Source organism: Saimiri boliviensis, chromosome X, assembly GCF_048565385.1.
Source record: "Saimiri boliviensis isolate mSaiBol1 chromosome X, mSaiBol1.pri, whole genome shotgun sequence".
Taxonomy (NCBI): Eukaryota; Metazoa; Chordata; class Mammalia; order Primates; family Cebidae; genus Saimiri; species Saimiri boliviensis.
Window position 1 is genome coordinate 9,687,683 of NC_133470.1, and position 20,910 is coordinate 9,708,592.

Here is a 20,910-nt window from a genome sequence, read left to right on the forward strand (position 1 = left end):
AGTTTCTCTTCTCGGCCACCTCCCACATAGAGGGTATCCATTCTGCGCTGCTGCAAATTGCAGAATGAAAAATTAGAAAGAACCACAGGAACATGGTAAGTCACTTATATTTCTTTAGCAAAGCTTTCCAACAGAATATGGGATTTCTGACCCAGAAATCTGGGTTGGCGGCAAATGGTGTGAACCAAGAAAGTAATAAATGGGCAAATAAGGATGAGAATTAAAGACTGAAACCACTCTAAATGGAGATCAAGCGGCTTGCTATGAACTTTACTTTGTGTGTATGTTAGTATAAAGAACTTAGAGAGTAAATTTTGAAAATCAAATGCAGTGATGATCTTACTAATTTGAACAGGAAAAGAAGACAATTCCAAGTTAGAAATTGAACTGGAAATATTACTTACTGGCCCCTACCAGAGACAGTTATCTCTTCCAGAACAACAGGATTGGAGGAGAAGGTGAGGGAAATATTTTTGCTTTGCTGTTTCTGTGGAAAAGAACAAACTGTCTTCCTTCACATACGTAGGTCAATTGCTAGAGCCTAGTGAAGCCTGGGCTTAACATAATAACATGCTACAATTTCTGTAATTATTATTTTACACTGTCTAGACATAGCAGGTGGTTCGTTTTTGTTGTTGTGAAGAACTGTCAGACTAAAAACAAACTTTACACTTCTTTTTAAATTACATATTTTCTAGAAAATTCAATGAGTTTTAAGAGCCATTGAAAAGTCTGACTGCAAGAGAGTCTCATCCAAAATGTTCCATATATTTTCCCCCAAAGTCCTTGGAGTCAATTTTGACAACAATTTAATGTACACTGAAGTTTTCTGAAGTGGTTTTTTTGTTGTTGTTGTTGTTGTTTTTTTTTTTTTTTTTTTTTTTTTTTGCTCTGTCACCCACGCTGGAGTGCAGTGGTGCAATCTCGGTTTACTACAACCTCTGCCTCCTGGGTTCAAGCGATTCTCCTGCCTCAGCCTCCCAAGTTGCTGGGGCTACAGGCGCATGCCACCATACCCAGCTAATTTTTGTATTTTTAGTAGAGACTGGGTTTCATCATGTTGGCTGGGCTGGCTGACCTCAGGTGATCCACCCGCCTCGGCCTCCCAAAGTGCTAGGATCAGAGGTGTGAGCCAACCGCGCCTGGCCTGAAGTTAATTTTTATATCCACCTAATGTTCATTATGGATCTTGAAGGTAAATTAATTCTGCACTAAAATTTTAAGATGCTTTACAAAATGACTCTAGGTGGCCCATATGGAATTGGGTCATCTGGATCAATGACACATATGGGATTGCAGTTGAAATTATCCAATTTCTACTTGTTATTTGTAAGCTGCTGTGATAGTCAGTATAACTGTACTATAGGACATTGGTAAACAGGTGGGGCCCGGTGGCTCACGCCTGTAATCTCAGCACTTTGGGACACCGAGGGTGGACACGTCACTTGAGGTCAGGAGGTCAAGACCAACCCAGCCAACATGGTGAAACCCCATCTCTATTAAAAATACAAACATTTAGCCAGGTGTGGTGGCATGCACCTGTAGTCCCAGCTACACAGGAGGCTGATGCAGGAGAATCACTTCAACCTGGGAGGCAGAGGTTGCAATGAGCAGAGATTGCGCCACTGCACTCCAGCCTTGGCAACAGAGCAAGACGCTGTTTCAAAAAATTAAAAAAAAAAAAAAAAGGTAAATAGAATAATAATAAAATCAAATCAAACTTGCAAAAATGGCCACTTCGCTCCCATTGGTGGCCAATGGAGGTCAAGGACCTGGCTGACCTCCTGCCTAAGGGCAGAGGTTCTTAGCCTTGGCAATGGACTCAAATCACAGGGGGAGCTTTAAAAACTCCTGCTGCCCAGACTGAACCCCAGACCGATGAAACCGAAATCTCTGGATATGGGCCTTGGCATTTGTAGCTTTTAGAATTCCTAAGTACCTGCACTGTGCAGCCAAAGTTAAGAATAAGCAGTTTTTTGGTCCTTCTGTTAAAAAGCACAGTCCCATTTTTTTTTTAGGTGGCTAGGAGGGCTCCAGGAAGAGCTGGAATGTATTCACTAGCAATCTTGGTTTGGTTTTAGAAAGCAAAATAAAAGTTCTAAGTATGCTTTCTCTGAAAAGCTGAGGCTGCAGATAAGGGTGAGGGCAGTTGATGGAGTTCATTCTCCTCTTTCAATCACTGATTCTCATCCTTTCACTATAATAATCAAAGAACCTCTGAGTTTATGAGAGAGAGAGAAGTCTTATGGAAGACCCCAGACTTACAGAATATTAAGGTGTGTCTCACAGGAAAGGTCAGTCTTTGAAATGCAGTTGGACATTATTTGTAAGTGCATCTTAGTGTCACCTCCAGGATCCATTGAGGGAATGTCATTCCAATGGAACATTTCTGAGTTCAACTCGGTTATTAAATGGAGTTGAGGGATTTGTTATTTTTAAATCAGCATTCCCAATTTATGACTATTCAAGACTATAAGACAAGCCTGTCCAACCCTCGGCCCACGAGCTACATAAAGCCCAGGGCAGCTTTGAATATGGCCCAACACAAATTTGTAAACTTTCTTGAAACACTGTGAGAATTTTTTGCTATTCTTTTTTTTAGCCCATCAGCTATTGCTAGTGTTAGTGTATTTTATGTGTGGCCCAAGACAGATCTTCTTCTTCCAGTGTGGTCCAGAGAAACCAAAAGATTGGACACTCCTGCTATAAGACATAGTAATTTAAATGCATAACTTGTGGTTCTGTACTGGCATTAGCAGAGAACAGGTTGTGTTCATTTTGCGGACAGTTACAAAGAGCTGCTAGTTATTGCGTATATCTAAAATGGGTAGATTTCCTGTGCTTCTAAGGAATGACAGAGACTCTGGAAGTTCTCTGTGGTAGCCTGATCAGTGCAGAAAGGGAACGTGGAAAATCCACCACCAGCATTTGAGTCTTGGAGGTTCCACATAGGGCTGTGAGATCTCTGCTGATCACTGAAACCAGATCATGGCCAATTAGCCCCTTGGCTTCAGCCGTCCAAATTCATCTACTCGGGTAGAGCTGGGGTCACTTTCAACTCTACCACCTACCATCTGAGTGACCTGGAAAACATTTACCTCTCTGAGCCTCAGGTCCCATGTCTGTAAGGCAGGGGCCTCATGGACTTCACTGACTTTTTTGAGGATTAAAAAAACGCTCCCTACCCTATTTCCCAGCATCCAATAACCAACTTTTTCATATTTTTGTGTATGTTAAGTCAGGACTCATCTCTTCACTGTTAAGTGCACTTAATGTGGTCATGTTTTCTTTTGTCTTCCAAAGCTGTTAGTGAATCCACTGAATTTGGGATGGGTAAAATAAAGTATCTATGATTAATTGTAAATTTCACCTAAAGTGACAATTTTTACCTGCATAACCATTTCTTTATTTCCTTTCATCATGTATCAGTGGCCAACATTGTTAATTATGAATGAATCGGAATCCATTAAAAATTAGAGCTATTTTCAGTCTGGCAAAAATTCAACTCTGGTTGAATCCAAACATTCTGCTGAAACAGCTAAGTAATTGAATTGAGGAGATTTATTATATTTTATATCAACAAGTTCTCTTGACACTTCAGTGTTAAGGAACATCAGCAGAACCTATCCCAGGAGACCCTGAAAGAAGCCTTTGAAAAGGGAGAAGGAAGGAATCATCTTTGCAAAATAGCTCCTCCAGCATGGGAAAGGAGTCTAAAAATGTAAAAAGCTGTTTATTCCAGGCAGGCAGCTTTAGGCCCCTCCCAGACCACCTGCACTGCATACTATGTGGGATTTATTTTAGCCTCACCTAGAGGAGTCCCTACCTTTGTGCCCACACATCTGGTCTCTGCGTAGCTTGCAGCCTTCCCCTTCGGGTGAATTCTAGGTGTGGCCTCTCTGCTCATTGCAACACTCAGGGAGTGAGTTTTCAGTGAAGGCAGACTTTCTGAGCTGTTCTTCAAACTGCTCTGGTCTTTTAAAAATGTGTTTGGTGGCCATGAGTATCCAATTTCAGAAGGAAGATTTGGGTGAGGACAGAGGTTGTTTTTATTGTGCTGTCTGGTTCCTTCAGCATCTGCAGAAGAAAACTGGCAGGTCGTGTACTGTGGACTTAACCAAAGAACAGATGATTTATGGAAAATAGAAAAAATGCTGTGAAATCGCTTCCTCAGTACCAATAGCTGTACTTGGCAGAAAGAGGAGAAGTTGGGCAGATTTCTGTTTTTTTCGTGATTCGTAAGTTTTCTTTTTTCATGATTCATAAGTTTTCTTTAAAGAAGTAGATTTTGCCGGGCACGGTGGCTCAAGCCTGTAATCCCAGCACTTTGGGAGGCCGAGGTGGGTGGATCACGAGGTCGAGAGATCGAGACCATCCTGGTCAACATGGTGAAACCCCGTCTCTACTAAAAATACAAAAAAATTAGCTGGGCATGGTGGCGCGTGCCTGTAATCCCAGCTACTCAGGAGGCTGAGGCAGGAGAATCACCTGAACCCAGGAGGTGGAGGTTGCGGTGAGCCGAGATTGCGCCATTGCACTCCAGCCTGGGTAACAAGAGGGAAACTCCATCTCAAAAAAAAAAAAAAAAAAAGTAGATTTTGCTTTTCTCTGGGTGCTCCAAGGCAACCCCAGTGAAAGATCTGGACCACAAAGCCCCAGTCATCCTCATCAGGATGCTCATTTCAGTGAGCTCATGGGCGTGCCAGGCAAAGGGCTTTTTTTCTGGCAGCTTGAACTTGTCTCAGCAGGGGGTTTCACAGAACAACTGTCATTTACCTATTCTCTGCTCTTACTTGATTTGTTTCCCAGGACTACTGAAACAAAGTACCACAAACATGGTGGATAAAAACAGCAAAAATGTATTCTCTCACAGTTCCGGAAACCACAAGTCAGAAACTAACATGTTGTGGGCACGGCCGGTTCCTTCTTAAGGGGTTAGAAGGAAAAATCTGTTTCACGCCCTTCTCCCAGCTTCTGGTGGTAGCCAGCAATACTTCATTTTCTCTGGCTTATCGCTGCGTCTCTCTAGCCTTCGCCTCTCTCATGTGGATGGCCTTCTTTCCTATGTGTCTATTTCCAAATTCCCATTTTCTTATAAGGAGCTCAGTTATTGGATCATGGCCCACCTTAATTCAGTATGATCCCATTTTAACTTGATGACATCCACACAGTTCAAGTAAGGTTGCATTCACAGGTACCAGGGGTTAGGACTTGAAATCATCTACTAGGGGATACAACTCAACCTAAGCACTCCCCTTTTTTGATTCTCTTTTCTGTCACTTCTACTGAGTCCACGTTCTTCACTTCATCAGCTCCCAATCTAATACTCATTTCTAGTAAGCATCTCCTCCTTGTCTTAACTGGTCCCTGGGGCCTGGCCTGAGCCCCATTATACCATCAGCTGTTGACATTAAGGATGGACTTCTCTTCCGGCACAGAAGGCACGGGGCCGTACGCTTCAGCCTTCTCTGCTTTGCTCTGCCCCATCTACTGTTCTTCCATCTGCTTTCCATCTTCTTAAACTTTGTACATATTTCTTGTTAGCTGTCATCTTCACCTATGCTTTCTTTGATCTTACAGGATTCTATTCTTTTACTGTTGCTTTAATGGGAGTACCCAACTGTTAGGTTCAACCAGTGGAAGTTGGTTGTGTGCTCTCTCTCACTCTCTATTTGCATAGTGGTACTTTATTCCTCTATTTTATTTGCAAAGTTGCCATTTCTCTAAGTTATTACAGAGTTGCTCTTTCTCTGTTTTATTTGCATACTTCTCTTCTGCTAGGCTGGATGGTTTCTACCAATTGGTTCTGCTATAATGAGGCTGACTTCTCCTTAGTATCCTTCTCACTTCATCTGGAACCAGATGCCCTTTGATATTCTTTGGAGCTACAACATTTGGTAGTCAGAAGCATGGGTGCAGCTGAAAGGAAGAACTTGGCTCAGAAGGTGCAGGTCTTGCTGGGCATTTGGTCTCTGCTCTGTCTTCTGAGGTCAGTGGCTGCTGGGAGCTGCAGTTCCCCACTGCTGGGCATGGTTACACAGCACTCCTATGGACTTGAGCAGAGTACCCTGCAAAGCGAGCATTGGCAATCCATTCAAACTCTGTGCGGTCCTGCACAGAATATAGAAGGTGGAGCAATGAGTTTTCCCAACTTCTCTGCAAGCAACCTGCTCACCATTTCTTGCCCTTCCCATTTATATACGTCGCTCTCTCTCTCTCTCTCTTTTTTTTTTGAGATGAAGTTTCGCTCTGTCACCCAGGCTGCAGCGCAGTAGTATGGTCTTGGCTCACTGCAACCTCTGCCTCCCAGGTTCAAGCAATTCTCCTGCCTCAGCCTCCCGAGTAACTGGGATTACAAGTGCATGCCACCACGTCCGGCTAATTTTTTGGTATTTTTAGTAGAGATGGGGTTTCACTGTATTAGTCAGGGTGGTCGTGATCTCCTGACCTTGTGATCTGCCCACCTTGGCCTCCCAAAGTGATGGGATTACAGGCATGAGCCACCACGCCTGGCCTGTGCTTTTCAAAATCAGTATTTGGAATTTGTCAACTCTTATTTCTTACTTCAGTACTTTTTGGTGCAGGCAGCATTAGAAACCTCAAACTCTTAAGTGAAAAATGTCTTTTGGAATGCTCTGGCCATTTCCATGGCCTATAGTTTGTTTTAAGCTGCTTTAGACTCTCCTGGAGGCCATTTTTATCCAGAAAGAAAAATAAAGAAAGAGAGAAAGAGAAAGAGAAAGAGATAGAGAGAGAGGAGAGAGGAGAGAGGAGAGAAGAGAGAGGAGAGAGGAGAGAGGAGAGAGGAGAGAGGAGAGAGGAGGAGAGAGGAGAGAGGAGAGAGGAGAGAGAAGAGAGAAGAGAGAAAAGAGAAGAGAAGAGAAGAGAAGAGAAGAGAGAGAAGAGAGAGAGAGAGAAAAGAGAGAACGAACGAGAACCTAACATTCGGATGCTCCCATTAAAGCAATAGTAAAAGAATAGAATTTTGTTAAGATCAAGATTCTACTTTTGGTCTCTAGCGGCCCCTAGAGGATTTCCCCCTCAATTGCTCTTTGCCTTATATTTTTTTCATATCTTTGCCTTATATTTTTTCATACGATTTTGAAATCGTATGTTGAGGCCTTACCTACAGGCTAGTGAGGCTCCTGCCCTCTGGACCCGCCCAAGTGTCCACCTAAACATGTGTCACCTACCAACAATGTTTTGTTTAGCATGCAAAGGGAGTCTGAAATCTGGCCTTGCCCTGACATATTTCCTTGGGCCTTAAAAACTAATTTGTGTTAATCTATAGTTAAAAATTATAATAAAGACCTGACAAACACCACCTCAGCCAGATGATCAAGCTACACATAAACAGTGAAAGGCATATTGATAGCATGCACCCTTCATATGATATGGCTAGAATGGCCCTGCCCTTCTGTGACCTTCCTCCCCTAGACCCATTGTCTCAGTTTAATCACGGCAAAATCATCAGACAAGTCCCTGTTGAGGTACATTCTGCATAACCATTTCCCTTCCCAGTTATTTTTCTTCACAGTACTTTCACCATCTAACTTCTATCTTTCAAAACCAGCAAGAATTTTAATCTGTTTCGTGCACTGTTTTATGTGCAACTCAAATACGGTTCCTGAAATAAAATAGCTGCCTAGTAAATATTTAATGAATGAAAGAATATAGAATTGCCTTATCTGTTTAATGGCCACAAGGTATTCCATTGTGTGAACATAACATCATTTATTTAACCAGACTACTACTCATAGGCATTTATATTATTTCTGGTCTTTTGTTATTGTCAACAGCCCTTGCAAAGAACATCCTTGTATATAGACATTTGCATATTTGAGGGTGTGTCTTTAGAATTTACTTCTAGAATTGAAATTGCTGACTCCAATTATATAGATATTACACATTACTCTCCAACTTAGAGGTGGAGTTAATTTAGACTCCTACCAGCAAAATATAAGAGTACTTGTTTCCCCACATCCTCGACTGCATAATAAATCAGTGTAAAATGGTATGGCAGTATAATTTTTTTTTCTTTTTGAGACACAGTTTTGCTCCTGTTACCCAGGCTGGAGTGCAGTGGTGGAATCTCGGCTCACCGCAACCTCTGCCTTCTGGGTTCAAGTGATTCTTCTGCCTCAGCCTCCTGAGTAGCTGGGATTATAGGCATGCGCCACCATACCTGGCTAATTTTGTATTTTTAGTAGAGACAGGGTTTCTCCATGTTGGTCAGGCTGGTCTTGAACTCCCAACCTCAGGTGATCCATCCCTGTCAGCCTCCCAAAGTGCTGGGATTATAGGCAGGAGCCACCACGCCCAGCCGACAGTGTAATTTTTGAGTGACGTTGGGTATCATTTCCTATGCTTTAAAAGCAATTTATGGCCGGGCGCGGTGGCTCAAGCCTGTAATCCCAGCACTTTGGGAGGCCGAGGCGGGTGGATCACAAGGTCGAGAGATCGAGACCATCTTGGTCAACAAGGTGAAACCCCGTCTCTACTAAAAATACGAAAAGTTAGCTGGGCATGGTGGTGTGTGCCTGTAATCCCAGCTACTCAGGAGGCTGAGGCAGGAGAATCGCCTGAACCCAGGAGGCGGAGGTTGCGGTGAGCCGAGATCGCGCCATTGCACTCCAGCCTGGGTAACAAGAGCGAAACGCCGTCTCAAAAAAAAAAAAAAAAAAAAAAAAAAAAAAAAGCAATTTATGTTGCCTTTTTATGTGAACTGTTAATATATTTTTGTCCATTTTTCTATTGGTTTATTTTTCTTTCCATTAATGCATTAAAAGTATTTCCATATTAAACATGTAATATTTAATATGCATATATCTATTACATATTTGTACCAAGTATGTATTAAATACTAACGTATTGATGAAACAGAGCAGAAAGCCTAGAAATAGATCCAGATAACAGAAGAGTTAGTATGTGATACAGGAAACTTATCAAATCAGTGAGCAAAAGATCATCCAATTAACAAAGTTACGGTAAATGGGTCTCCATTTAGAAAAAAATATTGGCTGAGCACGGTGGCTCATGCCTGTAATCCTAGCACTTTGGGAGGCCGAGGCAAGTGGATCACCTGAGGTCACGAGTTAAAGACCATCCTGGCCAACATGGAGAAACCCCATCTCTCCTAAAAATACAAAAATTAGCCGGGCATGATGGCAGGTGCCTGTAATCCCAGCTACTCGGGAGGTTGAGGCAGGAGAATTGCTTGAACCCAGGAGGTGAAGGTTGCAGTGAGCCAAGACTGTGCCATGGCGTTCCAGCCTGATCAACTAAGTGAAACTGCCTCAAAAACAAAAAGCAATAAGCTTTTATATTTGATTAAATCATGCTTTCACTGTGCAATCTCAAGAGGAAGATTTTCTAAATTAGACATTGTCTTTACCTTACTGAAGAAAACTGTCTATTTCAGTGTCTTTTTATAGCAAGACTGACCAAAACAGGTGGTAAGTGTGTAATTTTTAACTGTCAAGAAATACTGTAATGTGCACCTTTGCCAATAAGGAAATGGCCTCCCTTTGGATTATGGGAAGTTTCTTGTCTGTGATATGGGGTTTCTGTGTACATATATGTATATTTCCTTTTTTAATACAGGGTAACAACATAGGGTCTTGTCTTTCACCTTTTAAGTTCAGGGAACAGCTTGTCCTGATAACACATGTTATCAGTGTAATGCTTTATGAAGCTTTAGAAATGAGCTCGACTCATTAAAAAATAATAAACATGATGTTATTTTAATATCTTCAAATAAATAATCTGAGGATGTGTGTTTCACACTGTAGCATCAGCGCTAAGTTGTGCCTTGTAGATTTGCATTGGCTATACATGCAAAAGACTTGCGTTAGAATGAAGTAGATTCCTTAATTACTATGAAATTCTATCTTGCAAATGCTATAGGATAACTTGTGTTTTAAATTATATTTGCACATTTTACATGTGCTATGTGGTTGCCTTTGGGTTTTCTGTACAGGCTGTTTTTGTTACTAAATGGTAAAGGCCTGAACTACGCTCTTCTTATGTGAAGTAAATTGACAAAACCTAAAAAAAGAAAAAAGAAAAAAATAATGTGGGTGTCAACCTCACATTTTATACCTAAACAATTCCAACGGGATAAGAAAATGAAATCATAAAAAATTACTAGAAAAAAAGAGGAGAAAATTTTTTATAAAACGGAAGCATGGAAGATGCTTTATGCCTTACACTACCCTGAATGATCTCATTCATACCCATGGCTTCAATTGTCATGACTCCCAAATTCATTCCTCTATCAGAACTTTCCTCTGAGCTTCAGACCCACACACTCAACCGCCGACTGGGTATCTCTACTTGAATATCACAGATGCAACTCAAAAGCAACCTGTCAAATTTAATTAATGACAGCCCTCACCCCAATCTTCCTTCTCAGTGAATGACATCCATCCATCCAGGTGCACAGACCAGGAACCTAGAAGTCACTTTGATTGCATCCCTGTCCCTCGCAACCTCTACCTCCCTTTATTCGTCCATTGCTATGTCTCTCAAACGTACCTCCTAAATATCTCTTGAATGCATTTTTTCTATCTCTATTGCCACCACCCTAGTTCAAACTCCCATCATCTCATGACTGAAGTCCTGTGCCCTCTTGCCAGTGACCACTGCAGAATCGATCTAAGCATGGTGCCACCTTGCTTAAAACCTTGAAAGCCTCACATCACTTCTCAGATGAAGATCAAAATCCACTCTTGGGGGTGTAGGCGGATAGGGGAGAGGTTGGTCATAGGACACAACATTTCAGTTAGGCAGGAGGGAAAAGTTCTATTGTAGAGCTCCATTGTACAATATGGCGACTATAGTTAACAATAATATATTACACACTTGAAAATCACTAGAAGGGTCCATTTAAAGTGTTCTTACCATCAAAAAATGGTAAATATATGAGGTGATGCAGATGTGAATTAGCTTGACTGAGCCATTCCACAACTATACATATTTCAAAACACCATGTTGTACATCGTAAATACACACAATTTTTGGTTGTCAATTTAATAAATATTTTTAAAAAACCACTCTGGTCTTTTTTTCCTTTTTTGAGAAGAGTGGTCTCTGTCCCCCAGGCTAGAGTGCAGCGGTGCAATCATGGCTCACTGTAGCCTCCACCGCTCAGGCTCAGGCAATCCTCCAGCCTCAGCCTCCTGAATAGCTGGGACCATAGGCATGTGCCACCATGACCTGCTATCTATTTTTGTATTTTTTGTAAAGACAGGATCTCACCACACGGCCCAGGCTGGTCTTGAACTCATGAGCTCCAGTGATCCACCTGCCTCAGCTTCCCAAAGTGCTGGGATTAAGGCGTGAGCCACTGCACCTGGTCTGAAGTCCCTGGCTTTCTCTCAGTCTCTTAAATTTACGTGCTCAATAAGATGAGGACTGAAAAATGTCCACTCAATGTGGTGACATAACGATAATGAGAACCTCAATGATATCTCCATTAGCCACTTCCTCTGCGCCATCCCAGTCCTCTAGGCCGTACCGTGGCAAGCAGTCCTACTGAGGCAAACACGAAAGCTGATGTGCCTCTTCTCAGGCCCATACCACATCTCTCTGAATTCCTTGTCTCAGGGCTTCTCTGGAGGCACAACCTGGGAAAGTCACTGGAATAGACACAGGGCCTTCGCACATGCCACTCCCTTTTCCTGAAAAATTCCTTTGACATCCTGGTTATGCCTTCCACATGCCTACTCAATTTTCGAATTGCAGTTCAGGTTTTACTTCTTTTTTTTGAGATGAAGTTTCACTCTTGTTGCCCAGGCTGGAGTGCAGTGGCACGATCTCGGCTCACTGCAACCTCCACTTCCCAGGTTCAAGCGATTCTCCTGTCTCAGCCTCCCAAGAAACTGGGATTACAGGCATATGTCAACACACTCGGCTAATTTTGTATTTTTAGTAGAGATGGGATTTCTCCATGTTGGTCAGGCTGGCCTTGAACTCCTGACCTCAGGTGATCCACCCGTCTCAGCGTAGGATTCACTTCTTTATGGAAATCTTCTCTAGTTTCCACCACTAGGCCAAATTCACCTCATTAGGCTCTTACGGTGTCATGCACTTCTCTTTTTTTAATCACAGTGAAAACCTTGTAATGTTGTGTTTAAGTCATATCTGTTTTCCCCACGAGACTGGGAGCCAATTCATATATTGTGAGAGTAATCAAACAGACTCCCCTGGCCACCCTAGCTAATAAAGGCAGGGATGAGTCTGGAAGTGACTTTGAAACCTAGCAACGTTGAGACTTGGAAATCACACAGGTTCAGATCTGCTCAGGTGCCTGAGCAAACACAGCACTGCCTGTGGCATCTCCCACAAACTGCCTTGCCTGTCTCTGCCCCATTGCCCCTTCCTTTGTTATGCCTATGTATCCCAGTGCAGATGTGAAGCCTGGAGACCCGTGGCTGCCTCTGTAGGAGCTCCATGTTTTCAAGCCATAAATCATCTTAGAATCCATAGCATCTAGATGTATTAGATTTCTATTACTGCAGAACAAATCTCTTCCAAATGTAGGGGCTTCAAACAACACCCATTGATTGGCCTAAATTTCCGTAAGTCAGAATCTGGGCAGGTTGACCTGAGTTCTCTACTCCAGGTCTCATAAAGCCAAGGTGGGCTCTCAACTGGAGACTCTGAGTAAACATTTGTTTCCAGGTTCATCCAGATTGTCAAGTGATTTCAGTTCCTTGCAGTTGTTGTTCGACTCACCACTCCACCACCACCGCTGCTGCGCAAACCCCATTTCCTTGCTAGCTACCTGCAGAGAGCCACCCTTAGCTTCCACAGGCTGCCTGCATTCCTTGTTGTGGGGGTCCCACATCTTCAAGCCAGAAATCGTGCACCCAATTCTGTCATACGTCCTACCCCTCTGACTTTTCCTGCTGCCGATAACCAGAAAAAAAGTTCTGCTTTCAAAGGCTCATGTGATTAGATTAAGCCCATCCAGATAAATTCCCATATCCCATATAATAAAATGCCATCACAGCAGTAATACCCAGGACAAAATTCATAGGGCCGTCTTAAAATTCTGCCTACCACACCAGGTATATTAGAGCCTTGTTTTAGTGCAAGTTAAACATTAAGCAGCAACATCACCATAGTGTTGCATTTGAAAACAACTACAAGCAACTGAACCAGACTGGGAGTTCTGCTCCACTTCAATTTCCATCTCAAAAGGAGCTGGCTTTTCCTTGGCTGTTACAAATGGGCAATAATTATTGAGCCTTAGAATAATCAACGTCCACATAAAAATCTTTTATAACATAGCAAGGGTGTGACATATAAAGGTGTTAGTTCACCAGCCCTAAATTTTAGGAGAATTTAAAAAGAAGGCACCTATCTGGTTTAACCCATAATAGAGACATGATTTTGGCTTTAGTGAAAAATCTAGGCTCGTTTCCGTATCTATTGAAAGAAGATTTTTGAGAGTTCTCTTAATTATAACCCTTGATCAAACGGATCACATTAATCTGTTTGTTGCATTGTATGGTCACCAAAACTGATACATTCAGCCCTCTATTTATTAAGAAACAGTTACAGAAAGTGAGGCACTCTCCTGTGTTACTGGGGGTGTATAAAAATATAAAGCACCTGTGTCTTCCCTAGGGAAGTTTCAAAATTAGCAAGTAAATAGCTATTAATGCTAATGTTTGTGTGATAAGGAACCTGTTGAGTAATAGTCATCCCCCAAACAGTTTTTTGACTGCTGTTTACATTTGAGGCACTGTTAAGGCACAAGGATCTCAAAAGGAGATTGTGTAGCATGATGGCTTAGTTGTTAAAAATATGACTTTGAAATCAGATTGGCTCAAGTCCCAGCACTACAACGTACCTTCCTTCAGAAAGGTACTTAAGTCACTGAGTTTGTTTTTTCATCTACAAAATATAGGTAATAATAGGACCTACTGCGTCATGTTCCTATGAGCATTAATGTGGGTGATGAAATGTTTATGAAGCACTTAGCACAATACCTAACATTTTGTTTATTATTATCAACATAAGGTGTCCACTTTCCAGTCATGCAAGAAGAAAACATAACATATGTCACCATAGAGGTATAAAAAAATTGTGGGAAATACCAGTAAGAGAGATGTGGTTGTACAGATAAGGTAAAGATGACTCTGCCTTGAAGATCTTGCATGATACCATATTAGAAGTTGCATCTGAATTCTCCTTGGGGGGCTGGCCAAAGTTTCATCAAGTGTCATGTCAGTAGGTTGAGGCTATAAATATATAGCTTGTTAAGCTATAGACTGATAAACCGTAGCTGTGGTCCAGCTTAAAGTCCTTATAGTGGTGGAGTATCTTGATTAACGGCCTCTGCGGAAGTTTCCCAGGTCGTCTTATCATCGTAATCTCAGATAGCTTCATCTTCAACCTCCTTTTATTTTGGTTTTTGAGACAAGGTCTCACTCTGTTGTCCAGGATGGAGTGCAGTGGCAGGACCATGGCTCACTGCAGCCTCGACCTCAGGAGCTCAAGCCATCCTCCCACCTCAGCCTCCCGAGTAGCTGGTACTATAGGCATGCACCACTACAGCTGGCTAATTTTTTTTTAAATTTTTTTATGTGCAGACAGGGTCTCCTTACGTTGCCCAGTGTGGTCTCAAACTCCTGGGCTCAAACCATCTTCCCACCTCGGCCTCCCAAAATGTTGGGATTCCAGGTGTGAGCCACCACACCCAGCCCATCTTCAACTTCTTTTAGCACCGTGAAGCTGAACATAGTAAAAAGGAAAATCATTCTGGACCTAATCTGACGCAATTTATGTAACTGTTAAGCAAACGCACACTTCAAAACTCATACAAGTATGGTGTAGCACTTCTAATTTATTTACAAAACACCTGGCAAATACTGCTACACTAATATTGTGCTTCCATTTTTTATTTTCCTTAGGAAAACATGTTCCTTCAGTCATCAGTGCTGATCTGCTTTTTCCTGCTAATATCTGGTTCCTATGAGTTATTCACTGAAGAAAATTATTCTAGAAGCTATCCTTGTGATGAGAAAAAGCAAAATGGCTCTGTTATTGCAGAGTGCAGCAATCGTCGACTACATGAAGTTCCCCAAACGGTGGGCAAATATGTGACAGAACTAGACCTGTCTGATAATTTCATCACACACATAACGAATGAATCATTTCAAGGGCTGCAAAACCTCACTAAAATAAATCTAAACCACAACCCCAATGTTCAGCACCAGGACAGAAATCCTGGTATACAGTCGAATATCTTGAATATCACAGATGGGGCATTCCTCAACCTAAAAAACCTAAGGGAATTACTGCTTGAAGACAACCAATTACCCCAAATACCCTCTGGTTTGCCAGAGTCTTTGACAGAACTTAGTCTAATTCAAAACAATATATACAACATAACCAAAGAGGGCATTTCGAGACTTGTACACTTGGAAAGTCTCTATTTGGCCTGGAACTGCTATTTTGACAAAGTTTGTAATAAAACTAACATAGAAGATGGGGTATTTGAAACGTTGACAAATTTGCAGGTGCTATCACTATCTTTCAATTGTCTTTCCCATGTGCCACCCAAACTGCCAAGCTCCCTACGCAAACTTTATTTGAGCAACACGCAGATCAAAAACATTAGTGAAGAAGATTTCAAGGGACTGACAAATTTGATATTACTGGATTTAAGCGGGAACTGTCCGAGGTGCTTCAATGCCCCATTTCCATGCGTACCTTGTCATGGAGGCGCTTCAATTAATATACATAGTTTTGCCTTTCAAAACTTGACTCAACTTCGATACCTAAACCTGTCTAGCACTTCCCTCAGGAAGATTGATGCTGCCTGGTTTAAAAATATGCCTTATCTGAGGGTGCTGGATCTTGAATTCAACTATTTAATGAAAGAAATAGCCTCCGGGGCGTTTTTAACGATGCTGCCCCGCTTAGAAATACTTGACTTGTCTTTTAACTATGAAAAGGGGAGTTATCCACAGCACATTAATATTTCCAAAAACTTCTCTAAACTTTTGTCTCTACGGGCATTGCATTTAAGAGGTTATGTGTTCCAGGAACTCAGAAAAGAAGACTTCCAGCCCCTGATGGAGCTTCAAAACTTATCGACTATCAACTTGGGTATTAATTTTATTAAGCAAATCGATTTCACCCTTTTCAAAAATTTCCCCAAACTGGAAGTCATTTACTTGTCAGAAAACAGAATATCACCATTGGTAAAAGATGCCAGGCAGAGTTATGCAAATGGTTCCTCTTTTCAACGTCACATCCTGAAGCGACGCTCTACAGATTTTGAGTTTGACCCACATTCGAATTTTTATCATTTCACTCGACCTTTAATAAAGCCACAATGTACTGCTTATGGCAAAGCCTTAGATTTAAGCCTCAACTCTATTTTCTTCATTGGGCCAAAGCAATTTGAAAATCTTCCTGACATTGCCTGTTTAAATCTGTCTGAAAATAGCAATGCTCAAGTGTTAAGTGGAACCGAATTTTCAGCCGTGCCTCACGTCAAGTATTTGGATTTGACAAACAATAGACTAGACTTCGATAATGCTAGCGCTCTTACTGAACTGTCTGACTTGGAAGTTCTAGATCTCAGTCATAATTCACACTATTTCCGAATAGCAGGGGTAACACATCATCTAGAATTTATTCAAAATCTTACAAATCTAAAAGTTTTAAACTTGAGCCACAACAACATTTATACTTTAACGGATAAGTACAACCTGGAAAGCAAGTCCCTGGTAGAATTAGTTTTCAGTGACAATCGCCTTGACATTTTGTGGAATGGTGATGATAACAGGTATATCTCCATTTTCAAAGGTCTCACGAATCTGACACGGCTTGATTTATCCTATAATAAGCTCAAGCATATCCCGAATGAAGCATTCCTTAATTTGCCAGCGAGTCTCACCGAATTACATATAAATAATAATATATTACAGTTTTTTAACTGGACATTACTCCAGCAGTTTCCTTGTCTCAAGTTGCTTGACTTACGTAGAAACAAATTATTCTTTTTAACTGATAGCCTATCTGATTTTACATCTTCCCTTCAGACACTGCTGCTGAGTCATAACACGATTTCCCACCTGCCCTCTGGCTTTCTTTCTGAAGTCAGTAGTCTGGCACACATCGATTTAAGTTACAACCAGCTAAAAATGATCAACCAATCTGCACTTGAAACTAAGACCACCACCAATTTATCTATTTTGGAACTACACGGAAACGAGTTTGAATGCACCTGTGACATAGGAGATTTCCGAAGATGGATGGATAAACATCTGAATGTCACAATTCCCAGGCTGGTAGATGTCATTTGTGCCAGTCCTGGGGATCAAAGAGGGAAGAGTATTGTGAATCTGGAGCTAACAACTTGTGTTTCAGATGTCACTGCAGTGATATTATTTCTCTTCACCTTCTTTATAACCACCATGGTTATGTTAGCTGCCCTGGCTCACCATTTATTTTATTGGGATGTTTGGTTTATCTATAATGTGTGTTTAGCTAAGGTAAAAGGCTACAGGTATCTTTCCACATCCCAAACTTTCTATGATGCTTACATTTCTTATGACACCAAAGATGCCTCTGTTACTGACTGGGTGATAAATGAGCTGCGCTACCACCTGGAAGAGAGTCAAGACAAAAACGTTCTCCTTTGTCTAGAGGAGAGGGATTGGGACCCGGGACTGGCCATCATCGAAAACCTCATGCAGAGCATCAATCAAAGCAAGAAAACAGTATTTGTTTTAACAAAAAAATATGCAAAAAGCTGGAACTTTAAAACAGCGTTTTACTTGGCTTTGCAGAGGCTAATGGATGAGAACATGGATGTGATTATATTTATCCTGCTGGAGCCAGTGTTACAGCATTCTCAATATTTGAGGCTCCGGCAGCGGATCTGTAAGAGCTCCATCCTCCAGTGGCCTGACAACCCAAAGGCAGAAGGCTTGTTTTGGCAAACTCTAAGAAATGTGGTCTTAACTGAAAATGATTCACGGTATAATAATATGTATGTTGATTCTATTAAGCAATACTAACTGATGTTAAGTCCTGGTTTTGCCCCATAATAAAAATAAAAAAGAATGACATTTCTGTCTTAGTCATCTATTGCTATGTAACAAATTACCCCAAAACTTAGTGGTTTAAAACAAGACATTTGCTAGCCCAGAGTTTTTGAGGGTCAGCAGTCCAGGCACAGCATAACTGGGTCCTCTGCTCAGGGTGTCTCAGAGGCTGCAATGTAGGTGTCCACCAGAGGCACAGGCATCTCTGGGATCACATCCATGTGGTTGTTTTCTGGATTCAATTCCTCCTGGGCTATTGGCCAAAGGCTATGCTCATGTGAGCTATGTGAACCTCTCCCACAAGGCAGCTTGCTTCTTCAGAGCTAGCAAAAAAAGAGAGGTTGCTTGTAAGATGAAGTCACAATCTTTCATAATCTAATCAGAAAAGTGATATCCCATCACTTTGGCTATATTCTATTTGTCAGAAGTAAACCACAGGTCTGACCAGTTCCACGGGAGTGACCACCTCAGTCCAGGGAAAACAACTGAAGACCAAGATGGTGAGCTGTGATTGCCTCAGTTGGTCAAAAACTATTTTCTCTTGACTGTCGTCCTGGCATGGCCTGCTATCTTGGTCATAGATTGTGAATATCAGGAGGCAGGGATCACTGTGGACCATCTTAGTAGTTGACCTAATACACCTTCTTTTCAATATCTGAGAACTTTTGCCACTGTGACTAATGGTCCTAATATTAAGCTGCTGTTCAGATTTATCACATATCTATGGCTACATGGTAATATTATGCTGTGGTTGCATTTGGTTTTATTTACAGTTGCTTTTACAAATATTTGCTATAATATTTGACTTCTAAGGGTTAGATGCCATTTAAGAACTGAGATGGATAGTTTTTAAAGTGTCTTTTACTTCTTAACCATTTTTTTAAAGTATGCAGCTAAATTTGAAGCTTTTGGTGTATTTTGTTAATTGCCATTGCTGTAAATCTTGAAATGAATAAATAAAAATATTTCATTTCACAAGAGGAGTGTATGATAAATATATGGTAGAGAAATTGGTCTTTAATATAAAAGAAATTGCCATATGTGCTAAATTCTTTGAGAACTCTTTAAAAAACTATTTGGTAGAAATCAAAGAGGAAGCAATTTTCATGAAGCTTTTACATTAAGATTCTTTTTTTTTCTAAAAAGATGCAATAAATTTTTGATTGTAAATTGACAATTTATAATTGCATAAATTTGTGGGTTACAAAGTAGTATCATAAATTGTAGATACAATGAGGAATAATTAAATCAAGCTAGGTAACCTATCTAATGCCTCAAGTACATTTCTGTCATAAGAACATTAATTTTAAAGCATATAATACTCCATAAATGGAGAAATTCTATCTGGATTCCCTCCTTGTAAGACATAAAGTCAGAATGCCCGGCTGTTGGCAGCCTTCATTCAATTCCCCCAAATGAAACATCTTTGGCAACCCTTTCCACTTCTACTGTCCCCGTGTTCCTCTCCATCAGTCCACAGCATCCTCTATCCAGTATGGGTATGAATCTTGAGATATCTAATGACATTTTCTTAAGAATAACAAGAAATTATCCAAGCATAAGAAAATGAAGTCCTTGCAGAAGGAAAAGAAGAAAAGCCTCCAATGTACTATCCTTCCTTTTTAGTTAAATCTTACAGCTTGAGTTACCTACCTTTAATACGTGCCTCTAAGAAACTGACCAAAATAATGTGTCATAGTGTTATTCAACGTGGACAAAGTGGAAAGCAGTGCAAGTCTGCCAAGGACAATTTAGTTTTGTCACATTGCATCCTGTTTCGTGACCATGATGAGTTTATATGACGATGCTTAAGCTTGTGCTTGTAGCGGTATAGGCACAAATATCTAAAAGCAAGATCAGATGGGTGTGGTATCTCACATCTATAATCCTTGCATTAAAATTTACCTCAATTGTAAAACTACCAGTTGAACCACGTGCTTCCCACTGTTCTCGGCAAAAGGCACCTTAGTTAGAAGAAAGGTAGAGACTTTCTATGGAGGAGGAATCTGTGAGGATCGAGTTTTATCAGCTACCTGGGAGTCAGACCCCGAAAGATTCTCCTCCACACTCCGTGGACCTTTTCCTATCAAGTGGAGACTCTCACTCAGAAAAATAATCTCCATTCTTTTGATGCAGGTCATTCATATTCAGATATTCTGCACTGTTCAAGCAACAAAAATTGAATAAGCACCTACTATGTGCACCAGTTGGCACTGTGTCAAAATATACCTGTGGGGAGTCCTTGGGTCACTGGTGACAGGTCTTCTCCTCTGCATTTTTCTCAAGAGCAGGCCTCAGGGGAGCATGTTTCCATGGAGTGAAAGAGGGGAAGGAACAGTGGGCTTTGGAAAGTGGCAGCTGTGTCATAGCCGTCAGCCTCTGTTATGTGTGAAGGACTCTCCAGAGGTCCCCCCAAGCCTCCCTGCTCCTCCTGGTACTGCCACATTCTTCATTTCTTATTTATTTATTTATTCTACTTTAAGTTCTGGGGTACATGTGTAGATCGTGCAGGTTTGTTACACAGGTATACACGTGCCATGGTGGCTTCCTGCATTCATCGTCCCGTCATCTACATTAGGTATTTCTCCTAACGCTATCCCTCCCCAATCCCCCCAACCCCTGCTATTCCTCCCCTAGCCCCTCACCCCCCTGGCCTCAGTGTCTGATGTTCCCTTCCCTGTGTCCGTGTGTTCTCATTGTTCAACACCCACTTATGAGTGAGAACATTTAGTGTTTGGTTTTCTGTTCTTGTGCTAATGGAGCCAATACTTAAGTCATTAACAGTTTAGCTATCATTATACAACCAAGCACCCCTATTTTTTTAAGAGAAAGAAAA

General features: G+C 41.4%; 1 protein-coding gene across 2 annotated transcripts; it reads left to right on the forward strand.

The window, feature by feature from the left end:
* On the forward strand, nt 1–20,486 carry TLR8 (toll like receptor 8). 2 transcript variants are annotated; one of them, XM_074391447.1, is made up of 3 exons: nt 5–95; nt 356–458; nt 14,925–20,486. In XM_074391447.1, exon 3 carries the CDS (start codon nt 14,931–14,933, stop codon nt 18,045–18,047), a length of 3,117 nt encoding a protein of 1,038 aa, XP_074247548.1. In that variant the 5' UTR covers nt 5–95; nt 356–458; nt 14,925–14,930; the 3' UTR covers nt 18,048–20,486. The 2 variants fall into 2 exon arrangements, with proteins under 2 accessions (XP_003920362.1, XP_074247548.1); XM_003920313.2 differs by lacking the exon at nt 356–458 and having other exon boundaries at nt 1–95.
* The last annotated feature ends 424 nt before the right edge of the window (nt 20,487–20,910 follow it).